Here is a 25,065-nt window from a genome sequence, read left to right on the forward strand (position 1 = left end):
TCTGCCTCCCAAGCACTGTGACTAAAGGTATGTGCCAACGCCTACTGGCAAGTATTTTTTAAATGTACTATTAATTGTGTGGGTGTGCATGTTCACTGTCCTTAGAGGATAACTCTATGGAGTTGGTTCTCTCCTTTCACCTTTACTGGTGCTGGTGAATAAACTCAAATTGCCATGAATCCTTGGAAAGCACCTTTAGCTGCTGGGCCATCTCACCAGTTTTTACCTTTTTTACTTTAAAGTAGAAACTCAATGAGGTATTAAGGTTGGCCTTGAACTTGTTTTTAGTTCAGGAAGGCCTTGAATTTATGGTTCTCCTGCTTCAGCATTTCAAGCAGTTGTGACTCCAGGCTCTAACCACCAGGCAGGCTTTCACAGATTCTTTAAGTACTTAGTGAGGTGTTAAAACATTTAAATGTTCATCAAAGAAGTAATTATTGCTGAGACAGTGGTGCACACCTGAAATCTCAGCACTTGAGAGGAGACTGAAAGACTGCCTAATAGTCCAAAGAGCCATGACTACATGAGACACTCACCTACCAAACAATAACCTCCATTAAAACAACCAACCAAAGAGCCAGGAAATACTTAATTGCATTGCTTCAGAATATTATTATATTTTTTTAATTCAAAGGACACATTTCTAACCCTTTACAAAAACTTATAAATGCTATCTTTAGTTAGCAAGCTAGCTATGACTTGAAGATAGATATATGCGCTGCCTAAATTTGAGTGCAATGGCTTCCCACCAGGAAGATAATACAAGCTATTCAAGGAGATAGTGTCAAAAAGTACAAAGATTAAAGAGTTCTACATAAAGAGTAGATATGTAAGCAGAGCACATAGATATGATTGTAAACATATAGTTTCTACAAGAGATAATCTTTAAGGGTTGGAGAGATGGCTCAGTGGTTAGCTGCTCTTTCAAAGGACCTAGGTTTCATTCCCAGCACCCACAATGCACATCTCAATTGTCTGAAGCTCCAGTTCCAGGGGATCCAACACTTTCACAAAGACATGCAGACAAAACACAAATGTACATGAAATAAAAATAAATAATTAAAAAGAGATAATCTCTAAATTTTTATTGTTAAAACTCCTGAGTCAATTAGAGGCCATTTTGTTTTGTTTTTTTAAGACACAGTTTCTCTGTGTGGTTCTGGCTTTCCTGGAACTCACCCTGCAGACCAGACTCACAGAGATTCACCTGCTTCTGTCCCCCCAAATGCTGAGATTAAAGACATGAGCCATCACTGCCCAGATGAGGCCATTTTTAAAAGGATATGACACATAACAACCTGGCACAGCCATGTATTTTTCAATTTGACATTTAACTTTAGTTATGTGTGTGCAATTTTACATCCTGCTTCCAATGCCTGACAATATAGTTTTATATATATTATAGTATAAGGATACACTTTAAAAACTTTCCCTATTAAGTGCAGGGGACTGGAGATATAGCCTAGTTGGCAGAGTGCTTGCCTACCATGTACAGAGCTTTGGCTCCCATCTCTGACATTGTATGACATGGGTAGGATGGTGCACACCTGTGATTTTAGCACTCAGAAGGTAGGAGGAGGATCACAAGTTCAAGGTCATCTTCAACTACATTTGGAATTCAAAGGGAATCTGTAATTCCAGGACCAGGGAGACTGAGACTGATTATAAATTTGAGGACAATGTTTAAAATAATAATAATAATAATAATAATTTTGAGTGAAGGAAAAAAAAATGGTGTATAATTTTTTTTCTTTTCTTCCTTTTGTGGTCTTGTGCAAATTAGTACATACGCTTCATCTGAGCTCTATTTCCCAACCCAAAACAACTTTATGTTGTATGTTTTGCCTGCATATATGTAAGTTCGCCTGTGAATACAGATGCCAGATGGAGTCATGTGATCCCCTAAAACTGAAATTACAGATGGTTTGGGCTGCCAGGTGGGTGCCAAGAACCAAATCTTGGCACTCTGGAAAAGAAGTGAAATGCTTTTAACTGATAAACCATCTCTGCAGTTCCCAAATTGTCAAAGTATGACTAAAAATTAATTTCTTCCAGATACAGTGGTGTATGTCTTTAACTGCAACACTCAGAGGGTCGGTCTGGTCTACATAACAAGTTCTAAGCCCAGCCAGCCGGGGCTACAGTGAGGGTTCTCCCTCTCTGTCTCTGTCTCTTTCTCTCTCTCACTCACACACACACACGCACACACACACACGCACACACACACACACACAAACAAGCCTGTTTCTTTTTTGTTAACTGATTATATAAGACAAAATAATGACAATAATGGGGAGGGAGCATGGCCTATGCAGCCAAATACAGCTTTCAATTTCTGAACTCAGTTCTGTGACGCTTGGGATAGAACCCGGGAGGCCCTGTATGTTGCGCAAACACTCTACCAACTACTAAATCCCTAGCCCTTCTGAAACATCAATCTCTACTTTGGCCAAAGAACAATTTCCTAGATGTTAGTATGACAAATACAGTATTTTTCCAGTAAAGCTTAGCTGTATTTTGTTTTTATATTGTAGAAGATCAAATTTGGTCATCACATAACTTCTTACTGAACTACACCCATTATCTGAATATTTTCTTTTTCCCTTGCCATCTAGTCACCACAGAAATACTCCAGAAAATGAAAATAAATGTTAAAGTGACTGAAAAGACTGTACTGAAAACACAATGTAATTAACTAGCATAATATTCAGCATACAGAAAACAGAAATTCAGCTGCTTCTTTTTATAAAATATTTATAAACCAAATGGAAGTTTAATGCAAATCAGGTAGAATGATAAAATACAAATGGGACTGATACACAGCATTGCAAGCCTGATGAACCAAAATGAAGTAATTTCATTAAAAGTATTTAATAATCCCAGCTACTCAGGAGGCTAAAAGGATTAAAAACTTGAGGTCAGCCTGGATAATTTAGTAAGCTCCTATCTCAGGAGGGGCTGGAGATGAGGCTCAGTGGTAGAGAGGTGTCCTAGTCCACACAAGATACTGGGTTTTAATTTCTATTATTTATACCACAGACAAACAGACCTCCAAAAAGTGCTGAGCATGGTATGAAATGACTGCAAGCCCAGCATTCCCAAAGCTCAGAGAGAGGAGTGCTTACAGTTTTAAGGTGAGTCTGGAGAACATGATCATTCAAGCACTGCTGCAATCAAATGTGACTGCATCAAAGCACACAGTTCATAACTAAGCAAAACTAAACATTAATTAAGGCAAGTTGTTTTCAATAATAATTTAGGTCTTTTTCCAGATCAACTATTTCTGACAGACAAACATTGTTTAAGTGTAATGAAAATATCACAAAAGCATTCACTAATTATGAAAAAAATTACTGCGAATAAAAAGTTTTATACATACAATACCTTGGTTAGTGCAGCAGTATGATCTTCTCCGCAACAAATATAAACTATTTTCTGAGATCTTAGTGATTTTAATAAATTAGGAACATACCGATCTGAAAATTCCAATAAAAGACGTTAATGATATTTTAAAACAAAAGTTCCTCTAAAATGTGCTTCCTTTATAGATTTCCAAATTCAGCATACACACTAATTTTTACTACCAAAGATTTGTAAGAAAAAAAGCCTATAAAATTGGGTTTCCAGGACCTATGATAAAGTAAGGATTCGAAGATGAACATTCAACTACTCTTATGTCAGTGTGCACAGGGCTCAGCAATCCAGGACTTCAGTGTTTTCAGATTTTCTACATGTGCATCATTATTTATTCTGTCAGAGATCCTACTTAATAGCCTCTTTTATTTTCTGGTTGTTGTTTTTTATTTTTGTGTGTGTGTGTGTGTGTGTGTGGCAGAACATGAGTATTTTTAATGCAAATAAAAACTTTTATCTTGAGGGGCATAGAAGAAGGGGGAGGGAGAGTTGGATTGGGAGGAGATGGGGAAGGAGTTACAGCTAGGATACAAAGTGAATAAACTGTAACTAATAAAAAAAATGAAAAAAAAAAAACACCTTTTCTCTAACTCTATGAGTAAGTTATTTACTCATCACCAGTTATTATTAGGTTAAAAACTCTCAGGCATTAGAAAAATTAGAACTTTACAAATGATAATATATATGACAGGTATATATGATATATATGTGACAGGCATAAAATGTCAGATAAAAGATTCTAACTTGTTTCAAAGTAATTTTTTAAAATTCAGAATGTTTATTTTCAAGACTATCAACAGAGTAAAAAGATGTTCAATCACAAATTAACAATGCAAATCATATATCCAACTTGAAACACATTAACTGAATAAATCATGTTAGTTTCCAAGAGTAAAATTTTTTTCACTTCCAGGCTAACCCATTGCACATATCATATGTTCTACCAGGAAGCTACATAGGCAGCTTCTTTCCGTTAATGGTGGCCAATACTGAAGCAACAACGATTATCAACTTATTAGTAAACCGTCTCTCAGGAAGACATTCAAGACTTGGACAGCATAACATTCTTTTCCTTCAGCTCTGGGCTTAAGGCCACCGCCTCTGTGTGGCAGTCAAGCATTCCACCACGGCTGTCCATAACCTCAGTCCAAGTGATCTAAAGAACATTTTTCTTTTTTGTGGGGAAGAGGTGCTGAGGATTGAACCTAGGGCCTTGTGCATACTAGGCGAGAACTTTTCCACCAAGCCATATCTCCAGGCCTCAATAAACTTTCCAATTTATTATATGCTAATTTTTAGCCTTCCACATGATCCTCCCAAAACATTACCACATTAACATTTTAGTTAACATTTTCAGCTCCACTTCTATTAGTCCTGGGAAGATATACATTTCTCCAAAGCTTTAAGAATCACTCATTCACGTCGGAAAACAATCTTTTAAAAAAATTATACTTAAATATGATGAGAACTTACCATTTTCATCATTAAGACCTAGCTGACCAAATTTGTTACGGCCCCATCCAAAGATAGCTCCAGAAAGGGTGAGTACAAAACTATGGGCTCCTCCTGCTGCAACTTGCATGAATGGAATTCCAAGCAAAGACTTAATCAGCTGTGGTGAAGTTTGCTTTTTACAGTCAATGCCTAGACCTAGTTGGCCATATTTATTTTGTCCCCAGCAGAAAACTTCACTTGCTGCAAGATAAAAATCATAAAATTACTTTACACACACATATTCTTATCTGAAGATCAACTACTCTCTGAGGACATGTTCTCATTAGATGAAAATACACATTTACTTAACAATGAGGTTTGTTTCTATATGAAAACATAGCACTGCATAAAAGAGCATTCTTTATTAGCACACGTTTATGTGTCTTCAATACAGTAGTAAAGAATGATATTAACTAGGAATTTCCTTAAGCTCTACAACAGAGTACTGTCTCTCTCTTTTTAATCATTTATTTATTTTCATTTTTATGTGCATGGGGTGTTTTGCCTGCGAGGGTGTCAGATCTTGGAGTCACAGACAGTTGTGAGCCGCCGTGCAGGTGCCGGGACTCCAACCCCGGTCCTCAGCATGCTCTTAACCGCTGTGCCGTCTCTCCAGCCCCTTACCACCTCTTTTTAACATTTCTTATCTTCTACTCTAGCCTCTCCCCAAGAAGTACTGTCTGCTCTCAAGGCTACTCTTCTGCTCTCAAGGCTTCAGTTATCAACTACCATACCCAAATTTAAGCACTAAGAAACACCATGTAACCCACTACTTATCTGACACCTACACATGGATGGGTCAAAATCACTTCATATGCTTTCTACCATATTTCCAATCTCTGTACTTTTCTCATTCTAGTGTTACTCTTCATCAGAAGTCATATACCCAGGATATCATGTCCCTTTCTCAGACACCATCAAATCTGAATCTATCAAGTATTACCAAGTTACATACAGCATTTTCCCTCCTAGGAAATAGATGTTTTTAGCATCCTTCCTGGTTCCTTTAATCATTATCTCTACTTTTTGTTTTGATTCATCTGCTAGCAACTTGAGGTATTTTCTTTTCTTTCTTTCTTTCTTTTTTTTTTTTTAGTTTTTCAAGACAGTGTTTCTCTGTGTAGCCTTGGCTATCTTGGACTTGCTTTATAGACCAGGATGGCCTCAAACTCACAGAGATATGCCTTCTCTGCCTCCCTGAGTACTGGGATTACAAGTGTGAGCCACCGTGCCTAGCTCAGTTATCTTTTTATTAAAATAACTAGCAATAATCTAATAAGCTCTGATAAATTTAAAAGTTCATACAATAAAATAGTACACATTTAAAAGTAAACATCCAGGCTGGAAAAACGGTCCAGCTGGTATGTAGAAACAAGCTCCACAGGTCTCAGATTGGGCTGTGGGGGCTGTGGGAGCAGGAATAGACATGCTCTTGCAATCTCCAGCACTGGGGAAGAAAAGCCAGTAGCATCTCTCAGGCTCACTGGGTAGTCTGCTTATCCTAACTCATTTGCTGAGCTCCAGGCCAGTGACACCCTGTCTCAAAAAAAAGACAAAAACAAAAACAAAAAAGGTGGGGGGCCCTATATGGCACCAGAGGCTATATGACACCCAAGACTGTCCTTTGGATCCAAACCTATGCATAAACAACTAACTAAATGAATACAGTTCAAGTAAATTTCTCTATAACCTATGAAATATTAGGTCCTTGACTCTTCTTCAAACATTTAGATATTTGCATAATCAGACAATGGCAGGCACTTGTGGTGGCTAATACCTATAATCCCAGTCTTGAGAGGCTGAAGCAGAAAAACTGCTTCTCCCAGGCAGTGCACACCTTTAATTCCAGTGCTTGGGAGGCAGAAGTAGGTAGATCTCTGAGCTCAAAGCCAACTGATCTACAAAATGAGTTCCAGGACAACCAGGGCTACACAGAGAAATCTAAAAACAAGAACTAAAAAACAAAAAAGAAAAAATTGCTCCTAGTTCAAAAATAGCCTGGGCTACAGAGTATAACTGTGCTCAAAAACAAACAGCCAGGCAGTAGTGGCACATGGCTTTAATCCAAGCACTCAGGAGTCTCAAAACACCAAAAAAATAAACAAAACCAAAAAGGGAAGATTTGAGGGGGAAAAGTCGAGTGCTTTCTCACCTTTCTTTAAGAAGGCCTGTTGGTTTGTATGTGTGTGTTTAAATTTTCCTTACTCACTATACTCCAGCCACACTTACCTTTTTTTGCACTCACGTGTTATGTGAGTGCCCTAACCACCTACTAACTTTCTGTTCACTTTATATCTAGTTTTCATTATTGGATATCCTAGATTAAATCTCATTCCCATTAAGTTCTATAAACCACAAACTTTTCTCCACAACCCCTTTAACAGTACATAACCATACTGTTATCTGTGTATAATCCTATGAGGACCAGTACTTTATAGCTTATCACTCACTGTATACTATACACTCAAGTGTGCACAGAACAGACTAAATGCTCACAAATTTTGTTATGAGATTATTATACTACCTAAAGCCACTGAACACAAGAAAAATCAGAAACAGATGAAAAACTCTCAATTTATCGTATTTTCTTAAAAAGACTTATTATGTACACAATGTTCTGTCTGCATGTACACTTGCATGACAGACGGGACACCAAGTTTGTAAGCCACCACGTGGTTGCTGGGAATTGAAGTCAGGACCTCTAGAAGAGTAGCCAGAGCTCTTAACCTCTGAGCCATCTCGCCAGCCCCTACTTCATCAGTTTTTATGGCGCTAAAACTAAATGTTTTGTTCATATTAAATAGACCCCTCCAGGTATTTATTAATATAGTGACAGAGACAAAAGAACATACTTTTTGAGATAGCCTAGGTTGACCTGGAACTTGTAGAAATCTTCTTGTTTCAGCTTCCCAAGTGCTGGGATTCTAGGAATGTACTACCACTGACAGGCTGAATTTATCTTTTTACTTTTAATTATGTATTTTTTATTCATGTATATGTGTCTCTATGCATATGCAAAAGGTGTTAGATCTTCTGGAATTGTGAGCTGCCTCATGAGTGCTGGGAACTGAACTTGGATCCTTTGGAAGAGTAGGGAGTGTTCTTAAAACCACTGAGGCATTCTTCATGTTTTCTTAAAGTTTACCTTTTTAAAAATAGTAACACAAAAACAATGAGAGAGTATCTAATTTGTTTTTTAATCCTCAGCTGGAATATGAATAAGTTAAACTAAAAAGGAAGGGAGGGAAGGAGGGAGGGACGGAGAGAGAGAGAGAGAGAGAGAGAGGAAGGAAGGAAGGAAGGAAGGAAGGAAGGAAGGAAGGAAGGAAGGAAGGAGAGAAAGAAAGAAAGAGAGAAAGGAAGGAAGGAAGGAAGGAAGGAAGGAAGGAAGGAAGGAAGGAAAGAGAGAAAGAAAAAAGAAAGAAAGAGAGAAAAAGAAAGAAAGAAAGAAAGAAAGAAAGAAAGAAAGAAAGAAAGAAAGGAATAGAATATTTATCCTAAAAAACTTAGATATAAAACTTAATAGCGCTGGAGGGATTGCTCAGCAGTTAAGAGCACTGGATGCTCTTCCAAAGGACATGGGTTCAATTCCCTACACCCACATGGCATCTCATCACTGTCTGTAACTTCCAGCACATCACATACACACACAGAGAAGCAAACATAATATCAATGAACAGAAAAATAAGTAAATCATTTTTTAAAAAGATTAATCATTTAAAAAAAATTAATGAGCTAGATGGAGGCCAAGCTTCCTCTGTTATGAAGCAACGACTTTTAAATTATTTAGTAATTAAGACATAACCCAATCTCAGGCCTATATACTAAACAAAAATTACATAATGCATGCACAAAAAAAGCAAATACCTGGTGAAATATATAATAAAGATGTATAAGGTATTTGCAGACTAAAGAAAACACTAGTACAGGGTGTAGTGGCACTGTTAGTCCTAGCACTTGGAAGGCAGAGACCAGCAAATCACTGCGCGTTCAAGGCCAGCCTGTCTACATGGTAGATTCAAAGATAGCCAGAGCTACACAGTAAAATCTTGTCTTGAATAAACCAAAAAGAATACAGAGGAGGAGGAGAAACTTAGGGAATTACACGGAGAAGTAGCACATTCATGAACCGAAGAGACTTAACCCTGTAAAGATAATCCTGAAACTGATTTATAAACAACATAAGCTCTAAAATACTTCAGCAGATCTGTATGTGTGGAAACTAACAGCTTATTTAAAATACAAATGGCAACAAAAAGAATCCAGAATCAGGACAAATCTTGTAAAAAGAAAGATAGAGGCCTTTTTGTTCAAAGTACCAAGCAATGATCTTTACAGCAAAAAGGCTAAATGCTTACCTTTAGAAAGTGCAAGTGAATGATAGTAACCACATGAAACCTGTACTATCTGGATATCCGACAGACTTTTAATGTTTCTAGAAAAGAAGAAAAAAGAGCAGAATCAATTCCCTCTGTGTAGCAGGTGGATCTTTTGGTACTTATGTGCTATTCACTGGCCACTTATTATGTGAGAAGTTGTCTACTGACTTTTCAGGGTGTGGTATCTTTTTCAGTCAAGGCTAACTATCAAGACTTCACATTAAAACAAGTAATCAGAATATAAGTTTAAAAAGAAAAGTAAAAGATATGATGAGAAAACACTGTAAAAGATAGAAGTACAAGTGCACCATGTCTACACCAAGTTCACAGACAAATATCCTTCAGGATGCTCTTTCAAACATTTTTTCCATTATCCAATATTTTTCTTAATTTTTATAGCATAAAATTTGGGGGCAGGACAGGGAGGGCCTAAGAGGGATGAGGCTACAACCAGGATGTAAAACGAATATAAAACAAAACAAAAACTTGGCACTATTCTAAAACTGGCGCTCTCCTACCTCATAACTATTCCCCTAGCCTATACACCCACAGCAGTGGCTTTTCTGTTTCAACTAGGGAAATTCAGGCCATTCACATTTATGATAATTTATGATAATGTCTTATTTTTTGCCATCTCATACTCCGTCTTCACACTCCTAAATCTGCATTCATTACTGAGGGTTGAGGGAGGCTGGATGTACATCCCAAGTATCTTACATACTTCCCCTTCACATCATCAATCTCAACGATCATGAAAAGCAAAAACAAAAGGCACCCAAATTTAATAAATGGAAAGAAAAATAAAGACCACAGCATAAATACATAGAATTTTTTTTAATGTACAAAAAGTTCTTCAACAGGTGAAAACTGGCACACCCTGGCCAGACTAAGAAAGTAGTCACGGCCAACTACATGGTTCAGTACTAGACTACTTGCTGCCCTGTCTGATGACCTGCATCCCTGGAACCCACATGATGGAGAGAGAACCAACTACTTTCTGCACGTTGTTATTTGATTTCCATATATGCACACTGCTGCACAAGCACACCCACAAACACACATGCATGCAAAACAAATAGATGCTAAAGTCCCTTTAAAGAAAATCAGAAATGAAAAGGGAGACATTACAACTAATACAGAAATACAAAAATCATTACACATTATCACAAACTCTATAACAACAAACTTTATAACCTAGAAGAAACAGACCAATTTCTGAACATAAACACTTTACCAAAACTGAATCTTGAAGAAACAGAAAACCATACAGACCTGTGACAAAAAGCAAGACAGAACCAGTACCTAATGGCTTCTCTGCCAAACAAACATTTATAGAACTGATACTGATTCTTACATTGTTTCAAAAAACTCAAGAGAAATAAATTTACTCTGAAACTAATAATAAATAAGAACAACAACAACAATAAAAAGCCCTAGAGGCTGAACAAATGAGTATATACGGAGTATATCTCACTGGGGTAGTGATTCTAGCAGAGGCAGGCAGATCTCTGAGTTCCAGGACAGCCAGGGTTACACAGAGAAACCCTGTTGAAAAACAAATAACAACAAAAAACTCAACATATTATGATCTTATATAAAACAAGGGTAAAGAGTACTTGCTGCTCGTGCAGAAGGACCGATATTTGGTTCCCAGCGCCTACATGTTAGCTCACAACCATCTAGGTCATTGCTCTAGTTCAGTGTTTCTCAACCTGTGGGTCATGACCCTTCAGGGGTTATTAAATGATCTTTTTACAGGGGGTCATGTATCAAATATTTACATTACAATTACAAACAGCAAAATTATAGTTATGAAGTAGCAATAAAAAAATGTTTTACAGTTGTAGGTCACCACAATACGGGGAAATGTATTAAAGGGTCGCAGCACTAGGAAAGCTGAGAACCACTCACTGCTCTAGTTTCATGGGCTCTGATGCCCTCTTTTGCCTTTCTGGGCTCCAGGCATTCACATGGTACACACATATATATACAGGCAGACAAAACACTCATACACATAAAAAAGAAATAAAATCTTAAACAACAACAACAAAAGCAAGACGTCAACATTATAGTGAATAAAAGCTAACTGCTTTCCCTCTCAGATTTGAAAAGAGAGAATGGTGAAGCCATTCAGTACCTGAAGCCCCACTACTGGGGAGCTTCCATTTCTAGATTTAATTAAACAAAGTCTTTTTTTAAAAAGTCAGAAAAACATGCAACTAATAGTATTTTGTTTGTTTTTGAAACTGGGTCTTTCCCAGCTGTTGTGGAGCCTGCTATGTAGACTAGAATGGCCTTGAGCTGAGATCCACCTGCCTGTGACAGAATTAAAGGTACCATGTCCAACAACCAATCAGTATTAAAGAAATATTTCAAAAGCTGGGACACTTGATAGAGTAGAACCAGCAGCATAAATCAGCCTATCCGTTCTAGAAGAATACAATTCCTACTTTTCTTTACAAACAGAAACTATACCCATTATGGAGAAAATATCAATATATATTAAATAGTCAATATATAATAAATAGTCAACCAAATACCTCAACCCAAATCAGTAACAAGAACCAACTTAGCAAATTCTTGAAAGATTCAAAGGGGAAAAATAATTAGGCAACAATACATGCTCACAGTAAGCAAAATGATTTAGATAAACAAACTTATAAAAGATTAAGGACCTTCTCTGTGGTCACCTCCGTTACCTGGGTACTCTGATCCATTCCTCTGATCCTAGCAGGCCAAGCTGTCCATCAGAGTCAAGACCCCAAGCATACACCTGGCCCTTGTCATTAAGTGCTAATGTATGGGCGTCTCCACATGAAACAGCTACGATGTTTTGGGCATCCAAGGCAACAACCTGCTCTACAGAACAGAAGTCAAGAAGAACATTACATTCTAGTTTTAAGCTTGAAATGAGGATAAAATCTATTCAATTTTCACTTTCTATCAAAAAATAAGGAAATGCTTAAACATAAAATATAACCAGTTGTTTTGAAAAAATTAACAAAGATGTTCATATAAAATTCTCATTGTGAAAACACTATCAGGTCTAATGAATGACCTGAACATCTTGGAGAAATTCAGGGCTCATCAAGATGACTCTCAGAAAAAAAGTACTCTTCAAAGCCAACACTGAAAAACAAATCACTTAAAAATAACCTGGGCTGTTAGAATTTTAGCAGTATATTAAGTAATTCAAACTTTTTTTTTTCATACAGACACGACAGTGTAGTATTCTCAATGAAATAATCTGAATCGGTCATTTACGATTTTTCTTTACTGGTTTTTTGAGGCAGAATCTCACTATTGCAGCCCAGGGTGGCCCAACGTGGAATCCTCCTGTCTTTGGCTCCCAAGTTCTGAGATTGTAGGCATGCACCATTACTGCAGGCTCAGATTTAAACATTTAAAATCAGTTGGATATGTTGAATAGAGAAGTAAAATGTAGTATGGCTACTATAAATGGTGGCTCTTAGTTTACAGACTTCTATTTTAGCACCAACTACACCCCCCGTCACGTGGTTAAAATATGCTCATTTTAAAGAAAATATAGCCGGCCAATGACAACCAAGGTTTCCTTATAAATGCCCAGGTACTGGGGCTACAGATATGGGTAGTTAAGATCACTTGCTATTCTTAACAGTTGACCGGGGCTCAGTTCCCAGCATCCACACAGTGGCTTACAAACTTCTGTAATTCGACTTCCAGGGCATCTGATGCCCTGTTCTGGCCTCCAAAGGCACCTCAATGCACATGGTACACATATAAACACTCAGGACAAAGACTCATCATACACATTAAAACAAAAAGATAGCCATTGTTTGTTAGTTTTAACAGTACAAGCTTTTAACATGCCATTTGAAATTAACTTCATAAGCTTAATAAAAATGCTATACATCAGAAACTTCATGATAAAAGCAATTAAAACTCCATCATCCAGGGTTTCTTGGCATACTATTCAATTATGAAACTCACTGCAACAAAGAAACTGATATTCCTGGAATGTAAAGCAATTCAAATTACAATTTCTTTTTAAGTGGGAGGCCGTTGCTAGATAGATAACTTTCGGATATCCATCTATACAACACAAGTAATACATTAAATACTTACCTTACTTAACGTATCTTGAGTTGATAACTTACTTTTCAGACATGTACACCTGCCCTTACTATGTACATCAAGCCAGCGTAAAGGCTGCAGCAATCCACCTGCCTCTGCCTCCCAAGTGCTAAGATTATAGGTGTGAACAACCATGCCCAGCCAAGTTGATAATCGCCTCGAGCACCGTTTATCACACCAATCTCTCACTCTTGTTTTTATTTTGTTGTCTCATTTTTTGTTTTTCGAGACAGGGTTTCTTTGTGTAGCCTTAGCTGTCCTAGACTCGTTTTGTGGACCAGGCTGGCCTGGAACTCACAGCAATCCACCTGCCTCTGCCTCCCTGAGTGCTGAGATTAAAGGTGTGTGCCATCATACCTGGCTTCCTAATTCTTTTACTTACTTATTTATTTTTTAAAATTATTTATTTTATTATGTATACAATGTTCTACCTGCATGTGCACCTGAATACCAGAAGAGGGTACCAGATTTCATTATAGATGGTTGTGAGCCACTATGTGGTTGCTGGAAATTGAACTCAGGACCTCTGGAAGAGCAAGCAGTGCTCTTAACCTCTGAGCCATGTCTCCAGCCCCTACTTATTTATTTTTAAGGGAGAGTCTCACTATATAGTTTAGGCTGACCTTGAACTCACAATTCCAACCTCAGTCTCTTGTGTACCGTGGGTATCTCCTAGCCCATTCCAATTCTTAATGACTTCCTAGGGAAAAGATCAGTACTTCACATCAAAAATGGAGTAAAGATGAGAACTTCACGCACAGAAAAATTGCCTTTAATCTTATCAAGCCACCACTTTCGGGTTACGGTTAGGGCCATGACACAACATGGAGCTCATACCTGACACTGCTACAAGGGGCCAACAGCCAAAGAATACAGGCCATGGGCTTTAGAAGAAAACCCACTACTATTATTCTGCTAAAGGAATATAGCATAAAACAACTCTCAAAAACATATTACTATATCCACAGAGCAAAGCATCATTCAATCCTCATCTGAGAAGCTTCTCTTTATAGTAGAGGTAATTAACACAGACTCACAACTGGACAATGGGCAGAGTGACTTTGGAGCACTCAGCCCTAAATGGGATGTCTTTAATAAACACCTCCCCTCAAGGCTCAAGAATCCATGCAAAAGTGGCAGGTAGATTTTTAAGAGCCAGAGTTGGTAGATAACTAAGAAAATAGTCTTCTGGACACAAAAGGAATGGTGAGCTCACTGATACTGTGACAGCACACATAAAAACTACACAACATAAAACCAGACAAAATCCCAACACAGAAAAGAGGAAGTGAAAACAAAGTCCACCCTTAACAAGGAAGCTACCTGCAACTGATAACCTGCTAGGAAAAGGAAATCCGTTTTCTCCAATGGAGGGTCACTGTGTATATCAACCACACTCCAGGGTAGGCTCCATGCCCAAGAGTAGTTTGACAGTACTAAACTGACTTAATGGTTTTTTGCACACATGTTATCTTTTGGCTTATTGGGTTTTTTTGTTTGATGGGCAGCAGGAGATGGGGTATTAAACATGAACTTGGTGGACAAGTGGAGAGCATTTGGGGGAGGGGAAGAATATAATCAAAGTACCTGTATTTTTAATTTTAGGTGCTGAATCCAGGAACTTGAAAGACAGAGGTAAGAAGATTAAGGGTCCAAGGCTAATCTCCAGCCTGAGTTACATGAAACTCTGTCTAGTGCACGTACTCATGTAGAATTCAATTTTTACTTAAAAACATAATCACACACAGGCCAAACAGAAAAACTGGAAAATAAACTAAACTGTCAATACTAGTTACACATATTTTTCCTTACCCACTTAATTTTTATTTTATAAATAATATACAAAATACAAAAAATATAATTTTATGATTCCTACTTTTAAAAATAAGGACATTAGTCACTCCTGGATTAGTGAATAATTCTAATTTTTTTTTTTTTTTTTTGGTTACTGTTTCAGATAGTCTCACTACATGAGCTGTGCAACGTCCTCTCTTCACAGATAGGCTCGCTATAGCAACATTGTCTAAAAGCTTATTTTCAGAACACAGTTTATAAATACTTAAGTATTTTTTCTTTTAATTTTTATAGGAATGACCAAAGAGTGATGATAAAAATTTCATTTTATCTGGGGTTTCAAAGACAAAATGAAATATACTTTGGAAACATTAACCAGGTATTAGCTAAGAACAGACTGAGTCAGAGACATCTATTGTTATGATTCTTGCATGAAACAGAAGTGTTCTTACTCGGATAATAACCAAGACTTTGAGGTACTGACACAAGGTTTAAAGTAATGAGCTCAGGGGGCTGGAGAGATGGCTCAGTGGTTAAGAACACTGCCTACTCTTCCAAAGGACAAGAGTTCAATTCCCAGTATCCACATAGCAGCTCACAACTGTCTATAACACCAATTCCAAGGGTTCTGACACCTTTACACTAATGCACATAAAATTAAATTAAAATAAATTAAAAAAAAGTAATGAGCTCAGAATCACACACAACCATCTACAAAAGAAATAAAATAACAGAACTTACAGAATAAAACATCAATTTTTTGCAACATGGCCAATACTGATACTGTAACAAGGAAACAAAGCCTAAATAAATTTCTCAGATGTGAATCTAGGTGAGATCAAGGGGTAAATAACAACAGAGGGATGAGGAGTTGTTTTGGAGAAAATAAAGCAGACTAACCCAAATCACAATCACTCCCACTTTTAACACTCCTTTCCTCTCATAATCATTAAGTGTTATAATCCCACATACATACACATTGAATTTCTTTCTTGGCTTTTCATTTTGTTTTGTTTGAGACGAGGTCTCTCTTTGCGGTCCTGCTGGCCTCAAACCCAGAGATACTCCTGCTTCTGCCTCCCTAAATGCTGGACTTAAACGCTTTAATCTTCTTGACATGTAAGTCTCCCTTCTTTCTAAGTACCAAAATAATGACTGTGTTTAAAAAAAATATTCAGATTGGTGTGGAAATAACTGCAAATGCAGAAGCATGAGACATATCTTTTTTTTTTTTTTTTTTTTTCAAAATATTAGGATACAACTATACTGTAATTACTCACTGAATCATTACTAAAACCAATTGCTAGGGGCCTGCAAGATGCCTCAATGTAAAGGGCTGGCCACTAACTCTGACTGAATTCTCTCCACAGAACCCACAATGAGAAGAAAGCCAACTCCTGCAGGTTGTCTTCTGATCTCTCCATGTACACCTGCACATGTGTACTCATCTCCAGCAAATAATTTTTTTTAAGTTGAAAGAAAAATCAGCTAACCACAATCAAAATACCTAGACAGACCAGGCAGTGGTGCCATGTGCCTTTAAGCTCAGCACTTGGGAGGCAGAGGCAGGCAGATCTGAGTTCAAGGCCAACCTGATCTACATACTGAGTTCCAGCACAGCCAAAGCTACACAGAGAAACTCTCTGTCTCCAAAAAACAAAAAGAAAACAAACAAACAAAAGCCCAACAACAACAACAAAAAAATATCAATAACCAATTTCAACTTCTGGCACTTCCGTGCTTCCCACAAAAGGGAGCATCATTGTTTTCCTGTCCATGACATCTTTTACATCTGAAGGTGAAGGAACCTCACCCATTTTGTCTTGTTCCAATATGGCATTACCTCCAAGCTCCACAATATTTTGGTTTTTTAATATTTTAGCATAGTTCTTGAATAAAAGTTACAATAAGGTCTTTAAAGCCTAAAGGGAAAGAAGCATTTTTGTGCTTGGTCTAGCCAAGACTAGCAGAACTGTTCGTTGAATGCATGACTAAACTTCACCTATAATGAAGAAACAGGCACTTGCTATCTAGAGGCAAACATATAAATAACATAGTTTCTAACAAGTCAACGTAATAGGTATCAGGCAAATACAAAAACAGCTGAATACTCAAATTGGTATTAGGCAGACCTATTTGTGTACCCTTCCCAATTCCAACATTAGTAGCTTTAAAAAAAGCGCTCTTTACAGTGCATGTGTTCTCTCCTAACCTCGCAAAAACTCATCATGATTATCCTAATTTCACAGACCAGAACACTCAGATACACAGAGGGTAAGAAATATGCCTAAGACATACCTATAAGCAAAAGCCCAGGACTACATCTAAGTTCTTAAAATCCCACCTCTTTTATTATTTATTTTTGTTTTTTGAGACAGTGTAGCCCCAGCTGTCCTGGACTCACTTTGTAGAGATCACGCTGGCCTTGAACTCACAGATATCTACCTGCCTCTGCCTCCCTGATTGCTGGGATTAAAGGCCTGTGCCACCACACCTGGTACCTGGTTAAATTTCTACCTTAAAAAATATATATATATATGTATGTATATATATATACACACACATATGTATATTTACACTGTTGAAAAAGATATAAGGTACCCTTCATCAACCTGCTCATTCTGCTCCTACCTCTGTACCTGCAGTAACTACTCTTATTATGTTTTAATACCTTTATAAATCAATATAAGTGTTTTATTTTGATTTACCTAACATTCTTCTATATCTTACTTATTCTTCCTTAGTATATTAGATGCCTTCCCATCCCAGTCCTCAACCACAAAGCACTGCATTATATTAACAGTGGTTGGATTATTTTACCAGTTCCCAAAAGAACATTAAAGTTATTTCTAATCTCCATAAAACTCTGTTGCAATGCTATTAAGTAATAGCCCAGACACTGGACTTTTTAGATAAAAAACACAGTGCTTTCAATTCCTCATCTAGGTCTTATACTTTTTTATAATGACCTTGAGTTATTACTCTTTTTATTGTTATTATAAAGGGTATCTTCTATTATTTCACTGATCTTATTTTCACTGTATTAATCTTATGTGCACAAGAGAGAGAGAAGAGAAGCGAGAGACTGAAAGAGAGAAAATAGAAATATGTATGTATATAGGCAGCTGCGGAGACCAGAAGAGGGCACTCAAACTTGGTAGTGGCCAAATGTGGTTGTCAGGAACCAAATTCAGGTCCTCTAAAAGAACAGCAAATGTTCTTAACCCCTTAGCCATCTCTCAAGTCCAACTTTACCTTCTTGCTTTCCTTATCCACAAATACAAGGCTGAACATGGTGGCCAAAACCTATAATCCCATCACTAATTAATTCAAGGACAGCCTAGACCCCGAGTCTCAAACAACAATAAAAAAGGGGCAAAAGCTGATCTGGGGTAATATAGAAAGGATTCAACAGTGTCTGACACATAAATGGTGGTCCCTATTACTAGTTTTGAATATCAGCATTATATTTTTAAAATAAGTTTATTAAGTTTCCCATAATGTTTTTCTCTCCTCTATACTCTGCCATATCAACTTATAAATAAATGTATGTTTTCCTCCTTATTTCTACTTGCAGACTTAACTACTATCCTGAGCATATGCGGAAACGTGTATGCAGAGATAACCAATTAGCTTTTTACATAACCACTCTTCAAAACATAAGTGTAAGTTGGGCTGGCAAGGTGGCTCAGTGACTAAGAACATGTACTGTTTTTCCAGAGGACCTGAGTTTGAGTCCTAAACCTACTCCAGGTGGCTCAGACACTTGTAATCCCAGCTCAAGGGACATCTGACCTCATCTGCACTTGTGTGCACATATCTACACACAGACACACACACATAATTAACAATAAAATAACTACTAAAAGGTGAGGGGCTGGAGAGATGGCTCAATGGTTAAGAGCACTGTCTGTTCTTCCAAAGGACCCAGGTTCAATTCCTAGCACCCAAATGGCAGCTCACAACTGTTTGTAACTCTAATTCTAAGGGATTTGAAACCCTCACATCAATGCACATAAAATAAAAGATAAATTATTTTATAAAAAAGGTGACTGTAGTTTCACTGTTGAAAGGTTATGAACAAACATTTGATCAGAAAGTATGTATGTAGCAATTTGTAATACTTGTGATTGATTCTGGGCAGCAATCAGAGATGTGCACTCAACATGGCAGTCTCTTTGTTTGAGACAGGGTTTCTCTGTACAGCTCTGGCTATCCTGAAACTCATTTTGTAGACCAGGCTGGCAATGAACTCAGAGATCTGCCTGCTTCTGCCTCCTGAGTGCTGAAAAGGTGTGTGTCGCCACCACCTGTTTTGCATGATGATAAAATCACCGGGCTGGAGAGATGGCTCAGCGATTAAGAGTACTTGCTGCTTGCTCTTGTAGAGGACCTGGGTTTAATTCCCAGCATGCATATGGAAGTTCACAACTGTAACTCCAGTTCAAGAGGCTTCAACACCATCACACGAACAAAACACTCATGCAGGCAAAACCAATGCATAGGAAATTTAAAACACACTCATGCACATGTTTCTACTAGTTAGTAACAAAGCAGCCAAACTTTCCTCCAGCTTTCTTCAGATGGTCCCCACCACTCAAAAGGACCTCTTCTGTCAATCTAATTTCTTCCCCTTCCTATTTTCATGTCACAAAACAGTGTGACATCAAAGGAACTCTTGCCTACACCAATACACAGTTGACGACTATTCCAACTACAACACAGAAAAAGGCAAACACAGTAATTAACCGATAGGGTTGTGTATAAGCAAAAAAAGCCTATTATAAATTTCAAGTGACCAAACTATCAGATGGTACCTTGCAAAGCAAACACTTTTTTTTTTAAATCACCGTAAAAATTCAACTTGGATAAAAATAGGAGTGTGGCTCAAACCTGTAACCTCAATTTTGGTAAACCAAGACAGAGAATAGCCATGAGTACCAGACATCTCAAAACAAACAAACAAAAAATAATAAAATAGAAAATAGATAAAGTAGACAGCCATTTATGGCACTTTAAATTTACTATTTATTTTAAATTCACTGAGTACTTCTAACAATTCCAAAAGGTTGAATCCCAACCACAAAATAATAGTTTTGTTATTAATTACCTGATACACTGGTATGATGGAAAAGTTTACACCCTACCTAATACACCTAAGGGAAAACAAAACTGGAAATCAACACTTCATGTATATAGTCCTGATTTTCTCCTAGGGTTTTTTTTTTTTTTAAATTCCTTACTGCCCAATGAATATTGCTATCACATTCACATTAAAATTTATCTCACCAGAATCTTCTCTTCATGCTGCTTTCTCTGTTTCCAATGATTCCACCTGGGGTTGAAGCTGGCTCTATCTTTACTGATAGACAATTCACTTCCATGAAGCGAACAAAGTCTATCTTGGGTCTGCCAATCTCTCCTGATCTATCTACTCCTTGTTTTAAACAACTATTAGCACAGATAAACTAACTGCTTTCCAAATTCTCCTCTCTTTAATTCTTCCCTTACAAAACCGTTAATTGCCATTAAAAACTATTAGTGTCTACTAGCCAAATTAAAATTAAAACAGCTAAATATAATTTTATACTTCAATCTGTTTGTAAACACAGTTGCAGATCCTTTTAAAAGCACGTATGTTCATGAGAATTGTTTGTAAATGAAAGTTCTAAAATATATTTATCTGACAAGCTTCAATGTACAATATAATAAACCTTGTTTATGAACAGATGAATGACTGTATATAAATGATTGTATAGAATTTTTATGTGCCATAGTTCAGACATTCCAATTAAACAGATTGCCACTCCCTAGAGGGCATCAAACTTGATCTGGTGGTTTGAAAGAAAATGGTCCCCAAAAGCCCATAGAGAGTGACACAATTAGGAGGTGTGGCCCTGTTAGAGGAAGTTTGTCTCTGTGTGGACAGGCCTTGAGGTCTCATATGCTAAAGCTATGCCTAATATGGTAAGCAGTCTTTCCCTGCTTCCTGCAGATTAAGATGTTGAACTTTCAGCTACTCCTCCAGCAGCATATTTGCCTGCATGCCGCCATGCTTCCCACCGTGACAATGGGCTAAACTCTGAACTGTAAGCCAGCCCTAATCAAATGTTTTTCTTTACAAGAGTTGCGTGAAAAATAAATAAAAATAAAAAACAAAAAGATTTGGGTGGTCATGATGTCTCTTCATAGCAACAGAAACTCTTAAAGACACATGCCTATGGTCATTTGAACTAGTCTGCCTCTAAAGCACTTTCCATTCTCTCCTTTAAGAGCAGCAAATGTCATTCCTATCCATGTGCTATCTATCCTCTTCTACACTCACCTATAATCTACAATTTTCTATCACCCATCTTTGTGTTTTGGAATTTTCTGAAACGTACACAACTGTGAAGCCTTGACTGGCACAAAACTCCCCAAAACAGATCAGTCTGGACTCAACTTTGCAGAACTCCTCCTGAGTCCTGGGACTACAAACGTGAGCTATTCTAGACAATCATTTATCTGTAAACAATATTGCTGCAGATTTATGTGCACTACTCCTATGATTTATGTCTTATTTCCTTACTAAACTTTCACACAATGTTCATTATACTCAGAAGCTTGTCAAATCAATGTTTTTTTGTAACTTCCATTTACAAATGCAATTTTTGTGAGCATAAGTACCTGTAAAATGATCTACAACTGTAACATTTAAAAAATAAAAGTTAGCTGTTTGTTGTAGATATGCTAAAATTAAAAGTGTTTTTTTTCCTAAATATATAAGATGAAAACAAGAACTAAACTGATACATACAACAATCATGGCAGATACAGATATACAGACATGAAGAGATGGAAATAAACTTTTAAAGTATCATCAGTCAACAATCTAAAAAATTGAGTCTTGTTTATATGTACGAGCGTTTTGCCTACATGTATGTCTGGGTTCCACATGCATGCTATAGGAAGTGACCACCCAAGGAGGGCCAAAGAGTCTGTCTGATTCACCCAGGGAACTGGAGTTACAAATGGTTAAACCATGGTCCTCTGGAAGGGCTGCCAGGTGCACTTAAAAGGCTGAACTATCGCTCTAGCCCCTCAGTATTTTTGTAATGTGAAAAATAATTATTCAATCATTGAAAAAAAAAAAAAAACACACAAGCAAGGCATGGTGACACAGAGCTTTAATCCCAGCACTCAGGAAGACAGAGGCAGGTGGATAGTTGAGTTCAAGGCTAGCCTGGTCTACAAAGCGAGTCCAGGACAGCCAGGGCTACACAGAGAAACCCTGTCTCAAACAAAACAAAACAAAACAAACAATGCACTGCTAGTTTGTAATTAGAAAAATGAGTAAAGACTCAAATGAGAATATTTCTGCAAGATGCCATTACACTTGATTTTTACCTTCTTATTGTTACCACATTTTCTATCAAGAATGTATATTAATTTTGTAATAAAAAATTAAAACTGTATTTCAGAATTATATAATAACTAACCAAGGAGGAAAAAATCAGTCTAAACTTACATATTAATAAAGAAGCAAGGAGCAGGAGTATAGTAGAGAGGTACGGTGCTGGCCTAGTATATATAAGAGCCTGGACTCTTTAATCTTTCAAATTACAAGAAAAAAGAAGTATTAGTTTTGAATAATATGTAGAAAATGGCTTACTAACCAGTCTTAAGAATGCAAAAATAAAACTATACCAAGCTACAAAATAAGGCAGAAGAGTAAGTCCAGGTAAATTTTTAGAAGCACTAATGATCAAGAAATTTTGCTTTTGTAACTAGAACAGACCTGTTCTGATTTTGTTGGTGAGAGTATTTATATAACCCAGTCTGGCTTCCAAGTCTTGATCCTCCTGCTGTAACCTCCCAGTACTGAAATTACAGGTAGGCACCACCACATCTAAACTTTTTACACACTTGATTACACATGCCGCCATTTTCCTTGTGTATATTGCTGCCTTATTTTCTATCGACAATGTTTAAGTCCAGAGATTGCTTTATGACTCCTTTTACTACTCATTTTCCTATAAGACCTAACCCAAATAATGTTTACTGTCACAATGTTTAAGTACACCTTGTATCAGTCTTAAAAAAATCCCAACGTTCAATAATATGCTTTATGGTTCAGGAAAAATAGATGTCACTTTTATTTCCTCCAAACAATCTTAAAAGCACATGGTGTGCTGTGAGAACCATGCTACATATATACAGCACACTGACAACAATGGAAGCCTAGTATCTGTAAGAAGTTTCTAAGTAAGAAGAGGTGTGATGGTGCAAGTCTTTAATACAGCACTCCGGAGGTAGGAACAGGCAGATCTCTACTAAAATTGGAGGCAAACCTAGTCTATTTAGCGAATTCCAGGCCAACCAGAGATACACAGTGGGATCCCGTCTCAAAATATTTCCAAGTAGATGATACAAACTGACTCCCTAGGCTGCCATCTTACAATGTTAATTCTTGGTAACTGCCCAACTATGAAACTGAATTCTACCATTTCTTTGGTGATGAAAGTGGCATTTCGTTTTTCATTTTGTTTTTTTGAGGGAAAGTCTTGCCTCAATCTTCTGAGTGTTGTATTACAGGCCAATCATGTAAACATACTAATATAACAAACACAAAGAAACTCATGAAAGAAGCCAACTACAGCTAACCTTTTTTTTTTTTTTGCATGAGTTGTTTATAAAATATAAGCAAACCAATGCATCCCAGAGGGAGCCTTGATACAACATAAATTAAGTAATCCTAAGTTTTAACGCTAGCCACTCAATCAACCCTACATGGCAATCACTACAGGCTTCTGATAGACCAGCACAGCAGTCAGACAATGAAGGAATATATGATAATAAAAACAGAAATAAGAAAAGCTTTGTTTCTCTAAATATTTTTGAAGTGGGTGTGGCTGAATGTCAGTGTTTGCTTAGCATATGTGAGGCCTTAGGCTTGATCTGTAGCATAACCACACCAAAAAAAAAAAAGTTGCTCCTACCACACAGTGGCATAGTGCAATCATCTTGGTAAAATATTGATTTATTTCAACAGGCCATCAAACAGAATGGCAAAAAAAACATCTGTATTAGCATTTGATCTGCCTCAAATAAAAGATATTATTGTAAATAACACTAAACAAGCACAATTTAGTGAATAAAGTAGGAGACTGGTAGGCTTAAGTTTTCAGATTCAGTTTACATCTGTTCACCAGCCACCTGCTGTTTGACAAGTTACTTACCAACTTGTGCTGCCATTTCTCCGAAAATTTATCCCCTAAGATGAGGATAATTCTTGCAATTTGTGTCACAAGCATTTTGAAAGGAACCATGAGTTATTGTGTAATGCTCTTGAAATTCCTCAGATGTGGGGTCCTACACAAAGTAAAGTATTATTATACATCTCTCTAACAGTAGCATCTGTTTGCATTATGACTTTCCCTACACTTGAAGCTGTAATTCTTGAGCACTGACCTTTCTCAAAGTAGCGCTCAAGGCAAGCCTGCCATCCTGGCCTATGTAATGCTTTTTTCCAAGTCTTTGTATAATCTACGTCTTTCTCTTCCTTAGAAGGTATTATGAAAACTAAGACTTATAAAATCCAGTGAGCTTCAATCTTGTATGTTTTGGTAAAATAAATATGTGGGATAATTTGGTATATTTAATCTGCAAATAATTTACCGTATTTACGTATTTCCTATACTATTTTTTAAAAAATCCAATTGTATATAAAAGGACATTTCATTTATAGATTTATGTTTTTATGAACAGAAAGAATAGGTCAGAAAGTGAGAAATCAAGAAAGACAATCAAGTAGCCACTGCTGTGACCAAAATGCTTTCATTTTTGGAATGACTAACAGCAGTGTGTGAAGATCAAATAGTATAGTCCAT

At 37.1% G+C, this 25,065-nt stretch overlaps 1 protein-coding gene across 6 annotated transcripts in view; it reads right to left on the reverse strand.

Annotated features, from left to right (window-relative positions):
• The window catches only part of Herc4 (HECT and RLD domain containing E3 ubiquitin protein ligase 4), an 88,985-nt gene that overhangs the window by 58,673 nt on the left and 5,247 nt on the right, over positions 1-25,065 (reverse strand). For 5 of the 6 annotated variants that reach the window (XR_002476804.2, XM_060369427.1, XM_060369426.1 and 2 more), the window contains exons 4-7: positions 11,987-12,146; positions 9,267-9,343; positions 4,888-5,109; positions 3,385-3,476 (exon numbers count right to left, since the gene is read on the reverse strand). Coding sequence is in view for 5 of the 6 variants with exons in the window: in XM_060369427.1 (XP_060225410.1) it covers positions 3,385-3,476; positions 4,888-5,109; positions 9,267-9,343; positions 11,987-12,146 (551 nt within the window). In the remaining variant the exon portion in view is untranslated. Of the gene's footprint in view, positions 1-3,384; positions 3,477-4,887; positions 5,110-9,266; positions 9,344-11,986; positions 12,147-24,414; positions 24,548-25,065 lie in introns of all 6 variants that reach the window. The other variant, XM_021647749.2, reaches the window with a different exon arrangement.

This window comes from Meriones unguiculatus, chromosome 16 (genome assembly GCF_030254825.1).
Source record: "Meriones unguiculatus strain TT.TT164.6M chromosome 16, Bangor_MerUng_6.1, whole genome shotgun sequence".
NCBI lineage: Eukaryota > Metazoa > Chordata > Mammalia > Rodentia > Muridae > Meriones > Meriones unguiculatus.